Source organism: Rhinoderma darwinii, unplaced genomic scaffold, assembly GCF_050947455.1.
Source record: "Rhinoderma darwinii isolate aRhiDar2 unplaced genomic scaffold, aRhiDar2.hap1 Scaffold_473, whole genome shotgun sequence".
Classification (NCBI taxonomy): Eukaryota; Metazoa; Chordata; class Amphibia; order Anura; family Rhinodermatidae; genus Rhinoderma; species Rhinoderma darwinii.
In genome coordinates, this window is record NW_027464019.1 from 22,501 (window position 1) to 45,784 (window position 23,284).

A 23,284-nucleotide genomic window follows, 5' to 3' on the forward strand; every position below is an offset into this window, starting at 1 on the left:
GAACCATTTATAGCAGCAGACAGGTCGCCCCCTAGTGGCAGCAGAGATTATTGCAAGTCTGTGAGTGCAGTAACAACACTCTGTACTGCAGAAGTAAGACCAAGTCCAAGGGTCAGGAAACTGCTCCATCATTTATACTGCTGGATTCTTATGGGAAAAAAAACGATAAGGTCTTGTTCACACAGTGCAGATTTGCTGCAGATTTTGGATGCATTTTGCAAGCCCAAACCAGAACTGGATCTAGGAGAGCGGTCCTATAAGGTTTTCCTGCACATATTTCTTCTGTTTAGGTTCCCTTTATGGCTTTAAAAACACATGCAAAATCTGCAGCAAATCTGCCCGGTGTGAACAAGGCCTAAGGGTCAGTGCAGACGTGGCGGATATATTCCGCTGCAGATTTTGCTGCAAATCCGTGGCAAAATCTACATGTGTTAAGTGCGTTTTTTTCCCCTCGGATTTCACCCTTTGTATTGTAAAAAGTAAAACCGGAGGTGAAAATACGGGACTAACGCACATGTCAATTCCGGGGGGATTTATCGCGGATTTTCACAGCGGTTTTGACCCTTTGCAATGCATAGAAACAAAATCCAAATGTATCACATGCAGCAAAATCTTCTACCTCTGAACTCCCCCTATTTCAGAGCCATTACACCAAAAATCTGCAACGTGTGAAATCTGCCTGATGGGACCTTCACTTTATCATGTCATTTGTTATATACAGAACACTATGTTTGGGATCACTAGGCAGGGGTGTAGCGAGGGAGGTGTAGGGAAGGGGGGGCACCGCATAGCATCCGAATCAAAACAGCTGATAGGCTCCCTGTATGCTGGGCGGCTGCAGCAGTGATCAGCTAGCTGGCATACAGGGGGCGCTATCAGCAGTGATCAGCTAGCTGGCATACAGGGGGCGTAATCAGCAGCGATCAGCTAGCTGGCATACAGGGGGCGTAATCAGCAGCGATCAGCTAGCTGGCATACAGGGGGCGCTATCAGCAGCGATCAGCTAGCTGGCATACAGGGGGGCGCTATCAGCAGCGATCAGCTAGCTGGCATACAGGGGGCGCTATCAGCAGCGATCAGCTAGCTGGCATACAGGGGGTGCCTATCAGTAGCGATCAGCTAGCTGGCATACAGGGGGCGCTATCAGCAGCGATCAGCTAGCTGGCATACAGGGGGCGCTATCAGCAGCGATCAGCTAGCTGGCATACAGGGGGCGCTATCAGCAGCGATCAGCTAGCTGGCATACAGGGGGCGCTATCAGCAGCGATCAGCTAGCTGGCATACAGGGGGCGCTATCAGCAGCAATCAGCTAGCTGGCATACAGGGGGCGCCTATCAGCAGCGATCAGCTAGCTGGCATACAGGGGGCGCTATCAGCAGCGATCAGCTAGCTGGCATACAGGGGGCGCTATCAGCAGCGATCAGCTAGCTGGCATACAGGGGGCGCTATCAGCAGCGATCAGCTAGCTGGCATATAGGGGGCGCTATCAGCAGCGATCAGCTAGCTGGCATAAAGGGGGGCGCTATCAGCAGCGATCAGCTAGCTGGCATACAGGGGGCGCTATCAGCAGCGATCAGCTAGCTGGCATACAGGGGGCGCTATCAGCAGCGATCAGCTAGCTGGCATACAGGGGGCGCTATCAGCAGCGATCAGCTAGCTGGCATACAGGGGGCGCTATCAGCAGCGATCAGCTAGCTGGCATACAGGGGGCGCTATCAGCAGCGATCAGCTAGCTGGCATACAGGGGGGCGCTATCAGCAGCGATCAGCTAGCTGGCATACAGGGGGCGCTATCAGCAGCGATCAGCTAGCTGGCATACAGGGGGTGCCTATCAGTAGCGATCAGCTAGCTGGCATACAGGGGGCGCTATCAGCAGTGATCAGCTAGCTGGCATACAGGGGGCGCTATCAGCAGCGATCAGCTAGCTGGCATACAGGGGGCGCTATCAGCAGCGATCAGCTAGCTGGCATACAGGGGGCGCTATCAGTAGCGATCAGCTAGCTGGCATACAGGGGGCGCTATCAGCAGCGATCAGCTAGCTGGCATACAGGGGGCGCTATCAGCAGCGATCAGCTAGCTGGCATACAGGGGGCGCTATCAGCAGCGATCAGCTAGCTGGCATACAGGGGGCGCTATCAGCAGCGATCAGCTAGCTGGCATACAGGGGGCGCTATCAGCAGCGATCAGCTAGCTGGCATACAGGGGGCGCTATCAGCAGCGATCAGCTAGCTGGCATACAGGGGGCGCTATCAGCAGCGATCAGCTAGCTGGCATACAGGGGGCGCTATCAGCAGCGATCAGCTAGCTGGCATACAGGGGGCGCTATCAGCAGCGATCAGCTATCTAGCATACAGGGGGTGCCTATCAGTAGCGATCAGCTAGCTGGCATACAGGGGGCGCTATCAGCAGCGATCAGCTAGCTGGCATACAGGGGGCGCTATCAGCAGCGATCAGCTAGCTGGCATACAGGGGGCGCTATCAGCAGCGATCAGCTAGCTGGCATACAGGGGGCGCTATCAGCAGCGATCAGCTAGCTGGCATACAGGGGGCGCTATCAGCAGCGATCAGCTAGCTGGCATACAGGGGGCGCTATCAGCAGCGATCAGCTGTTTTGATACGGCTGCTCTGTGGCGGTCCCATCCTCTCAGGGCCCCCTTTCACCAAAATTTTTGCCCCGGGTCCAGGAGAACCAAGCTACCCCTCTGTACTAGGACAGACCCCCCTTAGATGGACGCTCCACTCAGAAGCCAAGTGATGCCTCATAAACTCCTGCCCGTTCGGCCATATTGTAGATGTGGGTCCTCAGGACCAATAATCATCATTTCCTATGCAGATTCCCAGGACCCGGCCCCTGCAGAGTCCTGGATAGGGACTGCCGGGCACTTGGGATGGGCGCAGTGCTGGCAAGTAGAACTTCAGGAGCGGGTAAAGTCACAGCGGATTTTCAGTTTTGGCCGTAGTATCCCTTTAAATGATGGGGGTGGTGGATTTTCGAAGCTTTGGCTCTTACCTGGATGAGGTGTAACAAGGTTCCCTGGAGCTGGCTCTTGGTGAGGACACTGCTCTGATTACTGGGGGTGTCCTGCAGTGATACTGGGAGGAGCAGGTTGGCCGTGGCGGGAGCCGGTTCAGCAGCAGGTGGAGGGGGGTTTATGGCGTCACTCGCACAGGTCTGTGTAAACACCGCAGGAGACAGGAGCAGCGCTGGGGACACCGTGGCGGGGATCCTCTGGGGGGATATTACCTGCAGGGGGCACACAAATACACAATGCTGAAATAAAACACGTCGTCGTCATCCACCGAGGTGCAAAATCCCTGAGAAAATACCCCGGTCATAAAGGGGTTAACAGGCAGACGAGAGGGACTAGGACTCGGATACAGTCCCCGGTGGTCATTACCTGAAACAACGGATTGAGTTTCTCCCCCAGGGGTAATTTCTCTGCCCACGGTGGCTTTGGCGCCCCCTGGGTCATGACTGGGAATTTGGCGGCCAGGCCCGGCTTGGGGGTCATCTGCAAGTGCTGCTCCTGATGCACAAGATTCAATTTTTTCAGGAATTCCTGCGGAGAGATGGTCCCCGAGGACGGGGGAGGCTGGGAGGGAAGGGGCGGTTGGGGTACGGTGACGGGAGTCCTTTGGTGTTGCTGCGAGACGTCATAGTAATTAAGGGGGACGTTCCCTGGTGCGCAGCTTAGATCTCCGCCATAGGACTGCACCATCGCCGGGGGTCCTCGATCCAGGATGGGATGTTGATGCTGCAGTTTATGGAGGAGGTAGTCCCCCCCGCAAACATGGTCCTGGACACATAAGGGGACGTTGTCCTCCAGCGTTAGGAAGAGGCCACTGAAGACGTCTCCGGGGGTGATGTAGGCGCCGTTGTGGCAGTGCGGGTTTTCTGGGTACTCGGTGACGGGACGCAGGTCCGCCCCCCGTATCATCAGCTTCTGGATCGCTGGACACAGCTGCTTGTCGCAGCTGTCGGCGGAACGTGGCGACTCCTCGTAGGACAAGGAGCGAACCACCGTCTGCCGCACTGAGGGGGGGTCTTTCTGATTTGCATTTTCCACGGGGGTCAGTTCTGCTTTTCCAAAGAGGGTGGTGAGCGACAAATGCTGCGGCTCCGGGTCCGCCGACTGTGGAAATAAATAGTGATTTATTACGGAGAGTGAACAGAACCGGATATGAAAACTACATCTCTCACAATGCCTCACAGCAGAGCATGCCCTGTGCAGACTGCAAACTAAGAGACGCCAGCCACCTGAGAGTTATCAGGAAGCCAGCAGGTTGTGAATGCAGCTCTGGATGTGACTGGAGTAGAAGATAACCCACATTAAACATATAATAATTCCCTTCTATCCTCGTGTAGCGCCCAGACCGCAGACCTGGATGATACGTCACCTGAGGGGCCACGTCGCTGGGTTTCACTGCGATAGGTTTGATGAGGTTGGGGTTCGCGTGGATGGCAGAGGAGCTGGTCATCATCTTGGGCTCTGAACACGGTTTACACTGTAACGTGGAGAGAAATACGCAGCACGTCGTTACAATAACCGCACAGAGGAAGCTGCCATGAACGGTTAAAGGGGTTCTCCGGAATTATATACGTAGCCGCCCCTATACCCATATATCCTCGCGTCAGGACAGGACAGAGATTTTGAGCTGCTGATGTGTCTTACTGGATACAATTGTGACAAACTCTCTGCTGTGAGAAGTATTAGGTCTGGACGAGAATACAAACATCTAGTATTTCAGTTCACCGACAGCAAGCAGAGATCTTGAGGATGGTGAGGAATAGTAAGTTGCAGAATCTTTTCGTTAAGCTTTATTTCCGCACCAGCAAAACCGTGGAAACGTCATGCAGATCCTGGTCACATTCGGACCATGGTCACTGAGGCGCAGCCGTCAGGCGCTGTTCACACTGCCGTCAGATGTGACTGGAAGAATTGTGCTGAATGTAGGGATATTTTCCCTACACCATGACGGATCCCGACGGACCCCATAGTAAGTCATTAGGGTCCGTCAGGTCAGGCACCATTGGTTTCCGTCGTACGACCGATCCGGCACTGGGCTGTAAATAAAAGCTACGGCGCAAATGTGAACAGAGGCTAATCCAGCAACCTGTCCTATTATTATATATGAGGAGGGGTCATGTGATACACGGCGGTGTTCTGTGGATCATCAGTGACCTTCGCTCACCTTCGCGTACTCGTCCTTGGCCTTGTTGAGCATCTGCAGGATATCCACTTCCTTCTCGGGGTGCAGGTTCATCGGTGACACCCCCACGTTGGTGGACTGCTGAGCCTTCCGCTGCTCCTGCTGGGTTAAACTGAAGAGCAGAAAAAGTTACTATAGATCTGGATACCGAGTATTTACCTAATTCTTCAAGGACGTGACCCCTAAGTGTCGTGAACAGGGGCTCAGGACGGACAGCGCGGTCACCGACCGCCATTACTAGCGAGGCTCCGGTCATTTACAGACCGCTCGTCTCCGCAGGAACTCACTAATACTCTGTTAGAATTTGGATAAATGTCTTGGGTCAGATGGACAAAGCCTTTGAATTTACCCTGGTCATACCCAGTGTCACCAGCAGATGGCGCTCTTATATGTTGTATTCGGCCACTAATACACAATGATGGCTGTATGGGGGGGGGGGGGGGTGTATATTCTGTACACAGGGGGCGCCGCTCTTACTTTGTCATGACTTCTGCGACTCTCTGACACTCTTCTTTATTGTAGAACCAGATCCCATAAATAAGAACTGCAAGAAAAGGAAAGAAAAATCATCCGACTTCTGGGAAGGAATCCGACATCAGCGGCCGCCACCGCGACTCCAGCCGGAGCACAACGACAACATTCAGCTGGTGTGGAACTACAAATCTCAGCATGCCCTGCAGGTCTCACCCGTACTCCTACACCTCCAGCTTTTGTGGAACTATAACTCTCAGCATCCACCACTAGTCTATATTGCAGCACTGCTCATACCCTCCTATTCTGCCTGGCAGCTGATGTAGAACTACAAGTCCCAGCATACCCGGCAGCCCGAGCGTCCCCTGTACTCTGGTCAGCCGCCAGGCAGTGTTCTGGAATCGGCGTCACGTTATCAGGCCTCTGCGCGGTTTCTCAGGGCGATCTGTGTTTTTCCATCAGATTATCACCCCTGACCGAGGCCAAACCTTCCCCTGCTATATCTCTGCCACACTCACAGGGGGCGCCGATTCCATTTACACGTAGATAACGAGTGTGAAAATTACACGTAACCGGCACATCTGTGAAAACGGTTCTCAGCCGGGCGCCACGGGGAAGGAAAGCTGCCGTGCTTCTATATACACAGATGTAGCAGAGCCGACTGCAATTTAACTCTTTTCATCTGCATTGTTTGTGCATCATAATTAGTCCCAGATCGTGTAGAGGTCACCTGCAGTCCTATGTAACACCACAGATAACACAGTGATAACTCTCTGAGTACAGATAATGTAGTAGATGTTACCTGCAGTCCTATGTAACACCACAGATAACACAGTGATAACTCTCTGAGTACAGATAATGTAGTAGATGTTACCTGCAGTCCTATGTAATACCACAGATAGCACAGTGATAACTCTCTGTGTACAGATAATGTAGTAGATGTTACCTGCAGTCCTATGTAACACCACAGATAACACAGTGATAACTCTCTGTGTACAGATAATGTAGTAGATGTTACCTGCAGTCCTATGTAACACCACAGATAACACAGTGATAACTCTCTGTGTACAGATAATGTAGTAGATGTTACCTGCAGTCCTATGTAACACCACAGATAGCACAGTGATAACTCTCTGATTACAGATAATGTAGTAGTGTTACCTGCAGTCCTATGTAACACCACAGATAACACACAATGATAACTCTCTGAGTACAGATAATGTAGTAGTGTTACCTGCAGTCCTATGTAACACCACAGATAACACAGTGATAACTCTCGGTGTACAGATAATGTCGTAGATGTTACCTGCAGTCCTATGTAACACCACAAATAACAAACAAAGTACAGATAATGTAGATGTTACATGCAGTCCTATGTAAAACAGATAATGCACAAGTCACAACAGACACTACACCAGCAGGAGGCAGCAGAGAGCTAACCGTAAACCAGCAGAATCGTGAATGCAGCTCTGGACACGGCGGAGGTCGCTGGAGAAAATGCTCCAATTCCTTTTGAAATACTTGCGACCACTTTAGACTTGAAGACTGATAGAGGGAAGATTCCTCCTCCGGCTGTGGTGCCCTGCGGGGATTACAGCCGGATATGAATGGCAGCTCAGGGCCAGGTTGTGAATGCAGCTCCGGATGTGACTGGAGTACAGGTAGATTTATCCTATAACTTAGTGTTCAGAAATGAAGTCGAGCTCTGATAAAAGGAGCTCAGCATCTACGTGGGGAGACCACCAAAATGACCCCATTTCAGCTCCTGCCACCCAGCTTTCCTAGAACCCTGAATGGTAAATCTGCCTAGGAACGTGTCCACCGCTCCTATAGGACTACATAACTAGGCAGATTGTCATTCAGAAGTCTGGGAAAGCTGGACCTTAGAGCTGGGCACATTCTCTATGGCGGGTTGTGCCCCTGCTGCCCCCTGCTATCACCCCCTCCAGCTATCAGCCCTGTCCTCTCCTACGAGGCGACATATCAGGGTTGTAGTGTCAGTGACGGAACGCAGGGCCCCTCATGACTATGTGAAGAGGCTCAGTGACAGCAGGACGAAAACCAATCTCCGTGCAAGTCCCAATCAGTAAAACGGCACGGGAACGGAGGAGGGGAGGAAGCTACGAGGGTGGGAGACTAAGGACGACCAGTGTGCGGTGGCTCTGGGCTTATTTCTCCAGTACGGTGGGTGCCGACCTGCTGCACTGAGTCCCGCACCACCTGTATAACCCCGAGAGCTGCAGACAGCGAGATGTTCCATTCCTTCATACGTCAGGCCACGGCCTCCTACCGACCGATGCCCAGAGACGTGGCGCCTCGTCCCAGCATGTTCTGGAAGGGGAACGTGGTGACCGAGACGGAGCTGGAGTACGTCCATGTCCCTCCTGGAGGTAGGAATCTTTACCCCGGGGGCTGTAATGTTGTGATAAACTCGGGGCGAAACGCGTAACTCAACTACAATAATATTAATCACGGTGCGCCAAAGTAGTCACCAGACCACGGCGATTTATAGCACTGGAGAGCAGGGTGTCGCCATATAACGTGTGTCGGGTGTGAAGGCTGAACAGAAGAAAACATGGCGCCGACTATAGTGGAAAACTTCATACTTGACGCTCCCTGTTGTATTTGTTAATTGTGAGATTGTACCGTGACCGGAGATGTGACGTTTTATTGAAAGTTAGAGAGTGATTTGAGCTGCATTGTTGGAGCTCAGTTATTAGGGGTTTCTGTCCATAGGCTTACTGACTGTTTCCAATTACAACCAGCAGAATAGTGAGTGCAGCTCTGGAGTATAATACAGAATAAAACTCAGGATCAGTACAGGATAAGTAATGTAATGTATGTGCACAGTGACTCCACCAGCAGAATAGTGAGTGCAGCTCTGGAGTATAATACAGGATATAACTTAGGATCAGTACAGGATAAGTAATGTAATGTATGTACACAGTGACTCCACCAGCAGAATAGTGAGTGCAGCTCTGGAGTATAATACAGAATAAAACTCAGGATCAGTACAGGATAAGTAATGTAATGTATGTACACAGTGACTCCACCAGCAGAATAGTGAGTGCAGCTCTGGAGTATAATACAGGATGTAACTCAGGATCAGTGCAGGATAAGTAATGTAATGTATGTACACAGTGACTCCGCCAGCAGAATAGTGAGTGCAGCTCTGGAGTATAATACAGGATGTAACTCAGGATCAGTACAGGATAAGTAATGTAATGTATGTACACAGTGACTCCACCAGCAGAATAGTGAGTGCAGCTCTGGAGTATAATACAGGATGTAACTCAGGATCAGTGCAGGATAAGTAATGTAATGTATGTACACAGTGACTCCACCAGCAGAATAGCGAGTGCAGCTCTGGAGTATAATACAGGATGTAACTCAGGATCAGTACAGGATAAGTAATGTATGTACACAGTGACTCCACCAGCAGAATAGTGAGTGCAGCTCTGGAGTATAATACAGGATGTAACTCAGGATCAGTACAGGATAAGTAATGTAATGTATGTACACAGTGACTCCACCAGCAGAATAGTGAGTGCAGCTCTGGAGTATAATACAGGATATAACTCAGGATCAGTACAGGATAAGTAATGTATGTACACAGTGACTCCACCAGCAGAATAGTGAGTGCAGCTCTGGAGTATAATACAGGATGTAACTCAGGATCAGTACAGGATAAGTAATGTAATGTATGTACACAGTGACTCCACCAGCAGAATAGTGAGTGCAGCTCTGGAGTATAATACAGGATATAACTCAGGATCAGTACAGGATAAGTAATGTATGTACACAGTGACTCCACCAGCAGAATAGTGAGTGCAGCTCTGGAGTATAATACAGGATGTAACTCAGGATCAGTACAGGATAAGTAATGTAATGTATGTACACAGTGACTCCACCAGCAGAATAGTGAGTACAGCTCTGGAGTATAATACAGGATGTAACTCAGGATCAGTACAGGATAAGTAATGTAATGTTTGTACACAGTGACCACCAGCAGAATAGTGAGTACAGCTCTGGAGTATAATACAGGATGTAACTCAGGATCAGTACAGGATAAGTAATGTCTGTACACAGCGACTCCACCAGCAGAATAGTGAGTGCAGCTCTGGAATATAATACAGGATATAACTCAGGATCAGTACAGGATAAGTAATGTAATGTATGTACACAGTGACTCCACCAGCAGAATAGTGAGTGCAGCTCTGGAGTATAATACAGGATGTAACTCAGGATCAGTACAGGATAAGTAATGTAATGTATGTACACAGTGACTCCACCAGCAGAATAGTGAGTACAGCTCTGGAGTATAATACAGGATGTAACTCAGGATCAGTACAGGATAAGTAATGTAATGTTTGTACACAGTGACCACCAGCAGAATAGGGAGTGCAGCTCTGGAGTATAATACAGGATATAACGCAGGATCAGTACAGGATATGTAATGTATGTACACAGTGACTCCACCAGCAGAATAGTGAGTGCAGCTCTGAAGTATAATACAGGATGTAACTCAGGATCAGTACAGGATAAGTAATGTAATGTATGTACACAGTGATTCCACCAGCAGAATAGTGAGTGCAGCTCTGGAGTATAATACAGGATATAACTCAGGATCAGTACAGGATAAGTAATGTATGTACACAGTGACTCCACCAGCAGAATATGGAGTGCAGCTCTGCCATTACATGCCAATAGAGGGCGACACGAGTACTGATATTTTGGGGTGAACGTGTTGTTTTTCTGCCGGTGACAGGCCGTGAGACCCTTCCCCCGACATGCAGCAATTAAACACTATTAATAAGACGTAAACCTCCTGCACTGAGGAACTTGTAATCTAGAACTGCCGGGGGATTGTCAAAGCAGAAGCTCGGCAAGTGAGTGAACAATAGCGCGCGCTCCCGGCACGGTGCGGTTCCTTTTCTCTTCTTACAATTGTGCGCTGTCTCCTAGCGATCTAAATCTCGCCGTAGGCTGCGCTGTCACTAAAGGCAGCAATTACATGCAAATCGCAGAAAACAGGAGACGGACGCCTCAGCAGCGGTTTATTCAGCGAGTTGTTATTTTCCTCTTTATTGGTAAACTCTGAAGTTTTTTAGACGGATGATTTCATTTAACCCAAAAAAATACAAAATTATAAATATTCGGGATCCAACAACGGGAGGGACCAAGAATTCTGTTCAGTTTGCGCTTCCTGGTTTATGAATAGAATGTCAGAATTGCAGTTAACACTGACACTTATTAGGACAACGAGCACTGATGGCATTTTGATATGGGAATGAAGGGGCCGTAGTGTTACATTCCCGGACTCCTCGCAGGCTCATTGTGTGTACAGAACATGACCCGAGGCCTCGCATTGTGGGAGATGTGGTGTTAACACCAGTGTAGTTGGCTCTTTTACAAAACAGAGGCTGCAATAAGCAAAATCTCCAGGGAAAGGAGACAGAAAGAGCATATTGTCGGTGAGGGACGTCAAATATACGTCGCGCCAATGTGAACGTGGGGATAACGTGCGGCCTGAGGGCGGGAGACTTCTCTATAGTTATATTCCTGCTCTTGGTAATTGCAGCAGCTGCTGCTCGCTCTGTGATCGGGGCCGCGCCCGTCAGTGGGAGTTTGTCTCCCGGGGGCGCTCCGAGCTGGAAGCGAAATCTTAGATCTGCCTAATGGATGTGACGGGATGAGGTACGACCTCCGCTGAAGCCCCCCAAAAATGACAGAAAGCCTCAGCAGTCATCTGCACAGGAAACACTCCCTCTACTGGACACTGCATGCACTGCCGGGGGAGGATTTCCAGATCCTCGGGGGGTGGAGGGAGACCGTTGTGAATTTCGGACTCGCCATTGTGTAAACTTCCGCTATCCCCTTCCTTCTCCCCATGTGTCCTGCACTCACACAAGGACAAAACACGAGTGATGTCACTTTACAACAAAGAGCCGCCTGGTGTCAATCAATAGGAGAAGGGTGCGGGAGGAGGGGCCAGGGTGGTTGAGGGAGGGGCCAAGACAGTTGTGGGAGGGGCCCTCTATAGAAATGAGCGGATGTAAACTGCAGAAGATTCTGTAATTATTATATAATGAAACGTTCTGCAACTTTCTTATACTTTGCATTTCCATTCTTCACCATTTTCAAGATCACCGTTTGCTATCAGTGAATGGAAACATTCTTATTGGCTCAAACTCATCCAGAGGTGCAGGTGTTGTTACAGTGTATCAGAGTGCTGTTTTGTAATAAATCATGCCCCGAACCTAAAAAGTAGAAATATCCCCCCCCCCCCCACCTCTGCTGCATTGCATTGTGGGACATGTAAGGTCCAACCTAGGAGATGATCGTCAGATAAGCTGCTACAACACCATGATGCAGTGCATTGTGGGATTTTAGTTAAACGGTTAACAGTATGTTTACCAGCCCAACGAGAGCAGAATTGTGAATGCAGCTCTGGTTGTGACTAGAGCATTAGACCAGCTGTAACTCAGTACGACATTAGTATAGAGAATATTTTTCCAAGTGTTATACGGTCATGTGGCTGCCTGATCACAGTCCGACTGCCGATGAATTGTGGGGGACAGTTTTGGCTCATGTATTGGGGTACTGTACAGAAAGGGGGTCCTGGGAACACTGTGGGATCATCCCGCTGATATAGTGATGTTACCAAGCGCGATCCCAGTAACTGTGGAGAATAATGGGGTACAGGGGTGACCTCTGCTCATCGGCCCCACTATAGATCGGACATGTCTTTACAGGCCCCTCGGGGAGCAGGGCCGGGCGCAGCCACATGACCGCCCAGCGCAGCAGTGACGTGGCTGCCAGTGACTGCAGGGCACCCTGGTATACAGTCAGCGCCTCGTACTCACATCTGGCATTTCGGTACAGTAGGAACGGATCTTGCAGCTGGAACTCCAGGTCCTTGGTGATGGGCTCCGTGCGGTTCTCCATGCTCAGCCGGTTCATGATGGTGAAGCCATGTTTGGGGGAAGCAGATCTACGGGGGGGAGGAAGCAAAACACAAACCTATCAATGTAATGGTAAATACCCCAAACTCTCACACCGCAGATCCTCAAAAACCACCAACAGAAATATTCAGAGGGGCCAGATTATCAAATGTTCTGGATGAACCCTACATCTCCCACAATGCACCGCATCAGCGTCCAGTGCATGTCAGCGCAGTGGATCTAAGCTGTTGGGGTAGTGTCTATGGATATTGTGCAGACTGCAGCTCTGGAGGTGACTAGAGTATACCACTGGATGTAAGGAAGAATCAATACAAGTAAAGTAACGCAATTACACATAGGATGAGGTTGAGTAGTGCAGATGCTTTGTGACAATGTCTCGGCCAAGTACAGACAATTAACTATTGCTGCTCCTGGGGCCGCAGCGTCAGCTCGCACCCTCACCCTGTCATCTACGCTGGGGGGGGGGGCTCGAGCTGACAAGACGCTCAGGAGACACCCGCATAAAGGAAGATAAAGAAATCACACAGGACCAAACATAGAAGCAGCGCGGGGCGACATCTGCCACTTATAGATCTACAGGTGGAGCAGAATGTGGTGCGGAGGACTCTGTAATGCAAACAGTCTGGATACCAATATTAATCGTATTCGTTTCTATAATACGGATCTCACCGGGGGATGGGCAAAGCGGTGAAATATTGAATTTCCGCCCCTGAAAATATATTTGCGCGGTAACTGCGCTAGAGACTAGTATCGGCTTTATCGACTACACCGGTGGTCATATCGCCAGACTTCACACGATGGAGTAGTAGTCCGAGATGATTTCCATTGACAGGCGACTATGGACACCTAGTGGGGGAGGGGGTAGACCGGTCGTGGTGGAGCCCCACAACAGCAATTCCTGAGAACAGAGTCTTCTATAAATCAGGCGCTGTTCACATTGGCGTTTTCGTCTTTCCACTAAGTCGAAGGGATCCATGATGTTTCCGTAACAAACAGAAGACGCGGCACCAATGTGATCATTGTGTAATAAAAAGTACATGTACAGATCTAATATTACTCACAGCTGAGGGTTTGTTACAATTGTATCCAGTGTAGAAAACGCTCAGCAGCACAAATTTCTCTCCTGTCCTGATAGTTTGTTACAATGTATCAGTGCAGGTAAAATGTATCAGTCTGGAGTCCAGGTCGTATCGCTCAAGGAGGACTGTCTAGACTGGATACCATTGTAACAAACCCTCAGATGTGAGAAGTATTAGGTCTGTGTGGATTTTCAGCTTCTGGATTAAAACAATGGTGTTACAATTCACTAACAGCAAGCAGAGAATTTAAAATAAAGGGAAATGAACACCAAGTGTATTAGACATAACTTTTCTTTATAAAAGGATGAAGCTTCATTTACATGAGATTTCCTCGTACGCGGCGCTCACCTCGTGTACACAAACAGCGTCCCCTCCACATCCGTCTTCTCCTGCAAGAAAAAGCGCAACAACAGGAATTATATTCAGAGACAAATCAGGGGATTTTCTTACTAACATGATCAGGCCAGGGAGAGGCTGTAAGTGCAGGACAGGAGAATACAATCTATTGCTACCTGTTATCAGCCATCTCAGGCTGGGGAGAGACTGACTGTAGTGTTCACAAATAGGATGAGTGACAGGACGTGCAGAAGCCTCCCCTCCCCCATGTTTATAATACATATTATAACACTATTATATCCTCCAGAGACATTACATCATATGTGACTGATATCAGCCGCTCCTCTTATATCACTCCAGCACTATTATATCCTCCAGACATTACATCATATGTGACTGATATCAGCCGCTCCTCTTATATCACTCCAGCACTATTATATCCTCCAGACACATTACATCATATGTGTGACTGATATCAGCCGCTCCTCTTATATCACTCCAGCACTATTATATCCTCCAGAGACATTACATCATATGTGACTGATATCAGCCGCTCCTCTTATATCACTCCAGCACTATTATATCCTCCAGAGACATTACATCATATGTGTGACTGATATCAGCCGCTCCTCTTATATCACTCCAGCACTATTATATCCTCCAGAGACATTACATCATATGTGACTGATATCAGCCGCTCCTCTTATATAACTCCAGTACTATTATATCCTCCAGAGACATTACATCATATGTGACTGATATCAGCCGCTCCTCTTATATCACTCCAGTACTATTATATCCTCCAGACATTACATCATATGTGTGACTGATATCAGCCGCTCCTCTTATATCACTCCAGTACTATTATATCCTCCAGACATTACATCATATGTGACTGATATCAGCCGCTCCTCTTATATCACTCCAGTACTATTATATCCTCCAGACATTACATCATATGTGACTGATATCAGCCGCTCCTCTTATATCACTCCAGTACTATCATATCCTCCAGAGACATTACATCATATGTGACTGATATCAGCCGCTCCTCTTATAACACTCCAGTACTATTATATCCTCCAGAGACATTACATCATATGTGACTGATATCAGCCGCTCCTCTTATAACACTCCAGTACTATTATATCCTCCAGAGACATTACATCATATGTGTGACTGATATCAGCCGCTCCTCTTATATCACTCCAGCACTATTATATCCTCCAGAGACATTACATCATATGTGTGACTGATATCAGCCGCTCCTCTTATATCGCTCCAGTACTATTATATCCTCCAGAGACATTACATCATATGTGTGACTGATATCAGCCGCTCCTCTTATATCACTCCAGTACTATTATATCCTCCAGAGACATTACATCATATGTGTGACTGATATCAGCCGCTCCTCTTATATCACTCCAGTACTATTATATCCCCCAGAGACATTACATCATATGTGACTGATATCAGCCGCTCCTCTTATATCACTCCAGCACTATTATATCCTCCAGAGACATTACATCATATGTGTGACTGATATCAGCCGCTCCTCTTATATCGCTCCAGTACTATTATATCCTCCAGAGATATTACATCATATGTGTGACTGATATCAGCCGCTCCTCTTATAACACTCCAGTACTATTATTTCCTCCAGAGACATTACATCATATGTGACTGATATCAGCCGCTCCTCTTATATCACTCCAGTACTATTATATCCTCCAGAGACATTACATCATATGTGACTGATATCAGCCGCTCCTCTTATATCACTCCAGTACTATTATATCCTCCAGAGACATTACATCATATGTGACTGATATCAGCCGCTCCTCTTATATCACTCCAGCACTATTATATCCTCCAGAGACATTACATCATATGTGACTGATATCAGCCGCTCCTCTTATATCACTCCAGTACTATTATATCCTCCAGAGACATTACATCATATGTGACTGATATCAGCCGCTCCTCTTATAACACTCCAGCACTATTATATCCTCCAGAGACATTACATCATATGTGACTGATATCAGCCGCTCCTCTTATATCACTCCAGTACTATTATATCCTCCAGAGACATTACATCATATGTGACTGATATCAGCCGCTCCTCTTATAACACTCCAGCACTATTATATCCTCCAGAGACATTACATCATATGTGTGACTGATATCAGCCGCTCCTCTTATATCACTCCAGTACTATTATATCCTCCAGAGACATTACATCATATGTGACTGATATCAGCCGCCCCTCTTATATCGCTCCAGTACTATTATATCCTCCAGAGATATTACATCATATGTGTGACTGATATCAGCCGCTCCTCTTATAACACTCCAGTACTATTATATCCTCCAGAGACATTACATCATATGTGACTGATATCAGCCGCTCCTCTTATATCACTCCAGTACTATTATATCCTCCAGAGACATTACATCATATGTGACTGATATCAGCCGCTCCTCTTATATCACTCCAGTACTATTATATCCTCCAGAGACATTACATCATATGTGACTGATATCAGCCGCTCCTCTTATATCACTCCAGCACTATTATATCCTCCAGAGACATTACATCATATGTGACTGATATCAGCCGCTCCTCTTATAACACTCCAGCACTATTATATCCTCCAGAGACATTACATCATATGTGACTGATATCAGCCGCTCCTCTTATATCACTCCAGTACTATTATATCCTCCAGAGACATTACATCATATGAGTGACTGATATCAGCCGCTCCTCTTATATCACTCCAGCACTATTATATCCTCCAGAGACATTACATCATATGTGACTGATATCAGCCGCTCCTCTTATATCCTCCAGTACTATTATATCCTCCAGAGACATTACATCATATGTGTGACTGATATCAGCCGCTCCTCTTATAACACTCCAGTACTATTATATCCCCCAGAGACATTACATCATATGTGTGACTGATATCAGCCGCTCCTCTTATAACACTCCAGCACTATTATATCCTCCAGAGACATTACATCATATGTGTGACTGATATCAGCCGCTCCTCTTATAACACTCCAGCACTATTATATCCTCCAGAGACATTACATCATATGTGACGGATATCAGCCGCTCCTCTTATAACACTCCAGTACTATTATATCCTCCAGAGACATTACATCATATGTGTGACTGATATCAGCCGCTCCTCTTATATCACTCCAGCACTATTATATCCTCCAGAGACATTACATCATATGTGTGACTGATATCAGCCGCTCCTCTTATATCACTCCAGTACTATTATATCCTCCAGAGACATTACATCATATGTGACTGATATCAGCCGCTCCTCTTATATCACTCCAGCACTATTATATCCTCCAGAGACATTACATCATATGTGACTGATATCAGCCGCTCCTCTTATATCACTCCAGCACTATTATATCCCCCAGAGACATTACATCATATGTGACTGATATCAGCCGCTCCTCTTATATCACTCCAGTACTATTATATCCTCCAGAGACATTACATCATATGTGACTGATATCAGCCGCTCCTCTTATAACACTCCAGCACTATTATATCCACCAGAGACATTACATCATATGTGTGACTGATATCAGCCGCTCCTCTTATATCACTCCAGCACTATTATATCCTCCAGAGACATTACATCATATGTGACTGATATCAGCCGCTCCTCTTATATCACTCCAGTACTATTATATCCTCCAGAGACATTACATCATATGTGACTGATATCAGCCGCTCCTCTTATAACACTCCAGCACTATTATATCCTCCAGAGACATTACATCATATGTGACTGATATCAGCCGCTCCTCTTATATCACTCCAGCACTATTATATCCTCCAGAGACATTACATCATATGTGACTGATATCAGCCGCTCCTCTTATATCACTCCAGCACTATTATATCCTCCAGAGACATTACATCATATGTGACTGATATCAGCCGCTCCTCTTATAACACTCCAGTACTATTATATCCTCCAGAGACATTACATCATATATGTGATTGATATCAGCCGCTCCTCCTATATCACTCCAGCACTATTATATCCTCCAGAGACATTACATCATATGTGACTGATATCAGCCGCTCCTCCTATATCACTCCAGCACTATTATATCCTCCAGAGAAATTACATCATATGTGTGACTGATATCAGCCGCTCCTCTTATAACACTCCAGTACTATTATATCCTCCAGAGACATTACATCATATGTGTGACTGATATCAGCCGCTCCTCTTATAACACTCCAGTACTATTATATCCTCCAGAGACATCAGCCGCTCCTCTTATATCACTCCAGCACTATTATATCCTCCAGAGACATTACATCATGTGTGACTGATATCAGCCGCTCCTCTTATATCACTCCAGTACTATTATATCCTCCAGAGACATTACATCATATGTGTGACTGATATCAGCCGCTCCTCTTATATCACTCCAGTACTATTATATCCTCCAGAGACATTACATCATATGTGTGACTGATATCAGCCGCTCCTCATATATCACTCCAGCACAATTATATCCTCCAGAGACATTACATCATATGTGTGACTGATATCAGCCGCTCCTCTTATATCACTCCAGCACTATTATATCCTCCAGAGACATTACATCATATGTGTGACTGATATCAGCTGCTCCTCTTATAACACTCCAGTACTATTATATCCTCCAGAGACATTACATCATATGTGTGACTGATATCAGCCGCTCCTCTTATATCACTCCAGCACTATTATATCCTCCAGAGACATTACATCATATGTGTGACTGATATCAGCCGCTCCTCTTATAACACTCCAGTACTATTATATCCTCCAGAGACATTACATCATATGTGACTGATATCAGCCGCTCCTCTTATATCACTCCAGTACTATTATAGCAGTGAACAGCAGGGGGTGCTGTTGTGTCACATCTGGGACTTCAGCTCTGGATGGCATTCATCATTTACATAGTGTAGATGGCAGATTAATGGTTTAATCGGAGGAAGGAGTGTAAGGCGGTGTTCACACGCAGTGTTTTCAGACATAAACGGCCCAAAAAACAACTGAAAAAACAGAAGGTGAACTCCTGCAAACATCTGCCCAGTGATAATGGGAAAAATGGCGTTTAGTTGCGATGCAGCGTTATTATACACGGCCGTTTGAAAAACCAGCGCGTAAGAAGAAGAGCAGGTGACTTATTGAGCCGTTTTTCATTGGGTCAATTGAAAAACGGCTAAAAAAAACGTCTGGAAAAAACAAAACGGCTGAAAATCAGAGGCGATTTACCCCAGAAAACCGCTCCGTATTTTCCAGCCATTTTTACTTTAGCGTGCGAACATTCTCTAAACTTTGGGCCCGTTTTCACGGATCCCTCAGAGACCGGATGGAATGTCGCACGCACAAGTAAAAACGATGACGGAGCCGTTTTTGAAGCTGAAGATGTTTTTTGGAGTCGTTTTTCTGTTGACACCATAAAAATCAGCTCCAGAAACGTCTCCAGGAATGACATGCGCCGTTTAACGTGCCAGTTTTTAAAAATACAGCAATGTAAAAAAAAAACGCCCCGAACATAACGCCGGTTTCACTGGGGAGATATTTGTAGGCGCTCAGCTAGCGTTATTTCAAGGTGTTTACGGCCGGAAATACGCCTGAAAACTCTAAATGTGAACATTATATTGGGGGCAGTGATCTGCATGTGATAAGGGAGGTGTGGAGGAGGGGTATGGAGACAAGTGGGAGGGGTAGAATCCACAGCAGCACAGAGCACTTCAGGAGGTCCACTCAGCAATGATGGACGGCACGTCCGGCAAAATTCCTTTAATCTGGCATGAGGCAGAAGTAATCCTATGCCAGATTAGAAGGATTTGTCCGGTACATGACTCCCTAACAGGTCCAGGATGAAGTCGGAGCCGGTCCGTCCACACACAAAACGTCTGATGGTTCGGAATGTCCGATAATCCAGCAGACCGTAACCCGGCAACAAACATGGCGGACAGCTGCACTGCTGAGGGACAGTGACGTGGAGGATATAATGATGATAATACGACGTATAGAGCCCTGTACTGCTCGGTCCACCCTCCCGGCTGTGTGTAAGGAAAGTCCGGGGCTGCGGCCCTCCACTCGTCACTCACCCACTCATTGGCCTTGTGGCTGAAGGTATACAGAGCCACCTGACTGGCTACGTCCACGATGCCCTGAATGTACGGATCCTGCCGCCGGAGAGCTGCCAGGCTGATGTCTAATCCTCGGCCCAGAGGCCCGCACCCGGGCACCGCCATGTTCCCTCAGCTCCGGTTTCCTAGACCTGACAGAGCGAGCGCCGAGCCAGGGCAAAAAGCCTAACACCGAGCATTGTCACCCCCAGCAACAAGAGAGCGGGTTACCATAGAGACGGAGCGCCGGAATGATGACTCCGCCCCTCACTCGGTTTGATCACGTGAAACTTTAAAAAAAACATAAGGGAGAGAAATAGAGACTAGATCAAAGGAGAAGAGGAACAGTTGCCCATAGCAACACATTTTAAGAAAGTGGAGACCTGATTGGTTGTTAGGGGCAACTGTAATAATTTTCTGTTGCTTTAGTTTTGATAAATCTTTTCTATATTATCCCGTAACATGTAATCCCCCCCCCCTCAATACTAAGCCTGTAACTCAGGATCAGTAATGTATATACACAGTGACTCCACCAGCAGAATAGTGAGTGCAGCTCTGGAGTATAATACAGGATGTAACTCAGGATCAGTACAGGATAAGTAATGTAATGTATGTACACAGTGACTCCACCAGCAGAATAGTGAGTGCAGCTCTGGAGTATAATACAGGATGTAACTCAGGATCACTACAGGATAAGTAATGTAATGTATGTACACAGTGACTCCACCAGCAGAATAGTGAGTGCAGCTCTGGAGTATAATACAGGATGTAACTCAGGATCAGGACAGGATAAGTAATGTATGTACTGTAATGACGGGGTAGGGAGACAGACAGGTGAGCCCTAATCTACCCGCCACTCAGTCCCTGCCTACTTGCAACGGCCCGTCCTAGGTGACAGCGTACAACTGGGCGACGGTCCCTACTCTCACTATGTGCACGACAGACAGACAGACAAGGGTACAAAGAAGCTAAGGGAAAAGGCGCAGATGCCCACGGCAACACCGTGAGCTATAAGAGTAGTGAACGAGCCGAGTCAAACCAGGAGTGTACGAGGTACCAAACGCAGAGCAAGAGAGTAGTCAGTCAAGCCAGGGTCAATATGAAGCAGAGGACAAATAGTACAAGCAGCAGAGCCAGGAAAAAAGCAGAATCACAGGCAAAGGAGAAGCAGGAAATGAAGGTATAAATAGACAGAGGGCGGGAGCTAGCTCCGTCTGGCCAGGCTGTGATAGGCTCTCCCACTCCTCAGCCTCCCAGCCTGAGTGTTAGAAGGAGGAGTCACTCTATCAGACTTAGGAGCAGGTGCAGACTGACTAACCATGGGCGTCGACACAGAAGCTGTGCCTGGCAGACCCTTTACATGTACACAGTGACTCCACCAGCAGAATAGTGAGTGCAGCTCTGGAGTATAATACAGGATGTAACTCAGGATCAGTACAGGATAAGTAATATAATGTATGTACACCGTGACTCCACCAGCAGAATAGTGAGTGCAGCTCTGGAGTAAAATACAGGATATAACTCCGGATCAGTACAGGATAAGTAATGTAATGTATGTACACAGTGACTCCACCAGCAGAACAGTGAGTGCAGCTCTGGAGTATAATACAGGATGTAACTCAGGATCAGTACAGGATAAGTAATGTAATGTATGTACACAGTGACTCCACCAGCAGAATAGTGAGTGCAGCTCTGGAGTATAATACAGGATGTAACTCAGGATCAGTACAGGATAAGTAATGTAATGTATGTACACAGTGACTCCACCAGCAGAATAGTGAGTGCAGCTCTGGAGTATAATAGAGGATATAACTCAGGATCAGTACAGGATATGTAATGTAATGTATGTACACAGTGACTCCACCAGCAGAATAGTGAGTGCAGCTCTGGAGTATAATACAGGATATAACTCAGGATCAGTACAGGATAAGTAATGTAATGTATGTACACAGTGACTCCACCAGCAGAATAGTGAGTGCAGCTCTGGAGTATAATACAGGCTATAACTCAGGATCAGTACAGGATAAGTAATGTAATGTATGTACACAGTGACTCCACCTGCAGAATAGTGAGTGCAGCTCTGGAGTATAATACAGGATGTAACTCAGGATCAGGACAGGATAAGTAATGTATGTACTGTAATGACGGGGTAGGGAGACAGACAGGTGAGCCCTAATCTACCCGCCACTCAGTCCCTGCCTACTTACAACGGCCCGTCCTAGGCGACAGCGTACAACTGGGCGACGGTCCCTACTCTCACTATGTGCACGACAGACAGACAGACAAGGGTACAAAGAAGCTAAGGGAAAAGGGGCAGATGCCCACGGCAACACCGTGAGCTATAAGAGTAGTGAACGAGCCGAGTCAAACCAGGAGTGTACGAGGTACCAAACGCAGAGCAAGAGAGTAGTCAGTCAAGCCAGGGTCAATATGAAGCAGAGGACAAATAGTACAAGCAGCAGAGCCAGGAAAAAAGCAGAATCACAGGCAAAGGAGAAGCAGGAAATGAAGGTATAAATAGACAGAGGGCGGGAGCTAGCTCCGTCTGGCCAGGCTGTGATAGGCTCTCCCACTCCTCAGCCTCCCAGCCTGAGTGTTAGAAGGAGGAGTCACTCTATCAGACTTAGGAGCAGGTGCAGACTGACTAACCACGGGCGTCGACACAGAAGCTGTGCCTGGCAGATCCTTTACATGTACACAGTGACTCCACCAGCAGAATAGTGAGTGCAGCTCTGGAGTATAATAGAGGATATAACTCAGGATCAGTACAGGATATGTAATGTATGTACACAGTTACTCCACCAGCAGAATAGTGAGTGCAGCTCTGGAGTATAATACAGGATATAACTCAGGATCAGTACAGGATAAGTAATGTAATGTATGTACACAGGGACTCCACCAGCAGAATAGTGAGTGCAGCTCTGGAGTATAATACAGGCTATAACTCAGGATCAGTACAGGATAAGTAATGTAATGTATGTACACAGTGACTGCACCAGCAGAATAGTGAGTGCAGCTCTGGAGTATAA

At 47.4% G+C, this 23,284-nt stretch overlaps 1 protein-coding gene across 3 annotated transcripts in view; it reads right to left on the reverse strand.

The window, feature by feature from the left end:
• Positions 1-20,511, reverse strand: part of DCP1B (decapping mRNA 1B) — a 21,843-nt gene extending 1,332 nt beyond the window's left edge. Inside the window, exons 1-8 of one of the 3 annotated variants that reach the window (XM_075848763.1) lie at positions 20,235-20,511; positions 14,075-14,115; positions 12,549-12,676; positions 5,689-5,755; positions 5,194-5,323; positions 4,399-4,506; positions 3,399-4,133; positions 3,011-3,244 (exon numbers count right to left, since the gene is read on the reverse strand). In XM_075848763.1, the coding sequence (XP_075704878.1) occupies positions 3,011-3,244; positions 3,399-4,133; positions 4,399-4,506; positions 5,194-5,323; positions 5,689-5,755; positions 12,549-12,676; positions 14,075-14,115; positions 20,235-20,381 (1,590 nt within the window). In that variant the 5' untranslated portion in view covers positions 20,382-20,511. Of the gene's footprint in view, positions 1-3,010; positions 3,245-3,398; positions 4,134-4,398; positions 4,507-5,193; positions 5,324-5,688; positions 5,756-12,548; positions 12,677-14,046; positions 14,116-20,234 lie in introns of all 3 variants that reach the window. The other 2 variants (XM_075848765.1, XM_075848764.1) reach the window with 2 other exon arrangements.
• Positions 20,512-23,284: the final 2,773 nt, after the last annotated feature.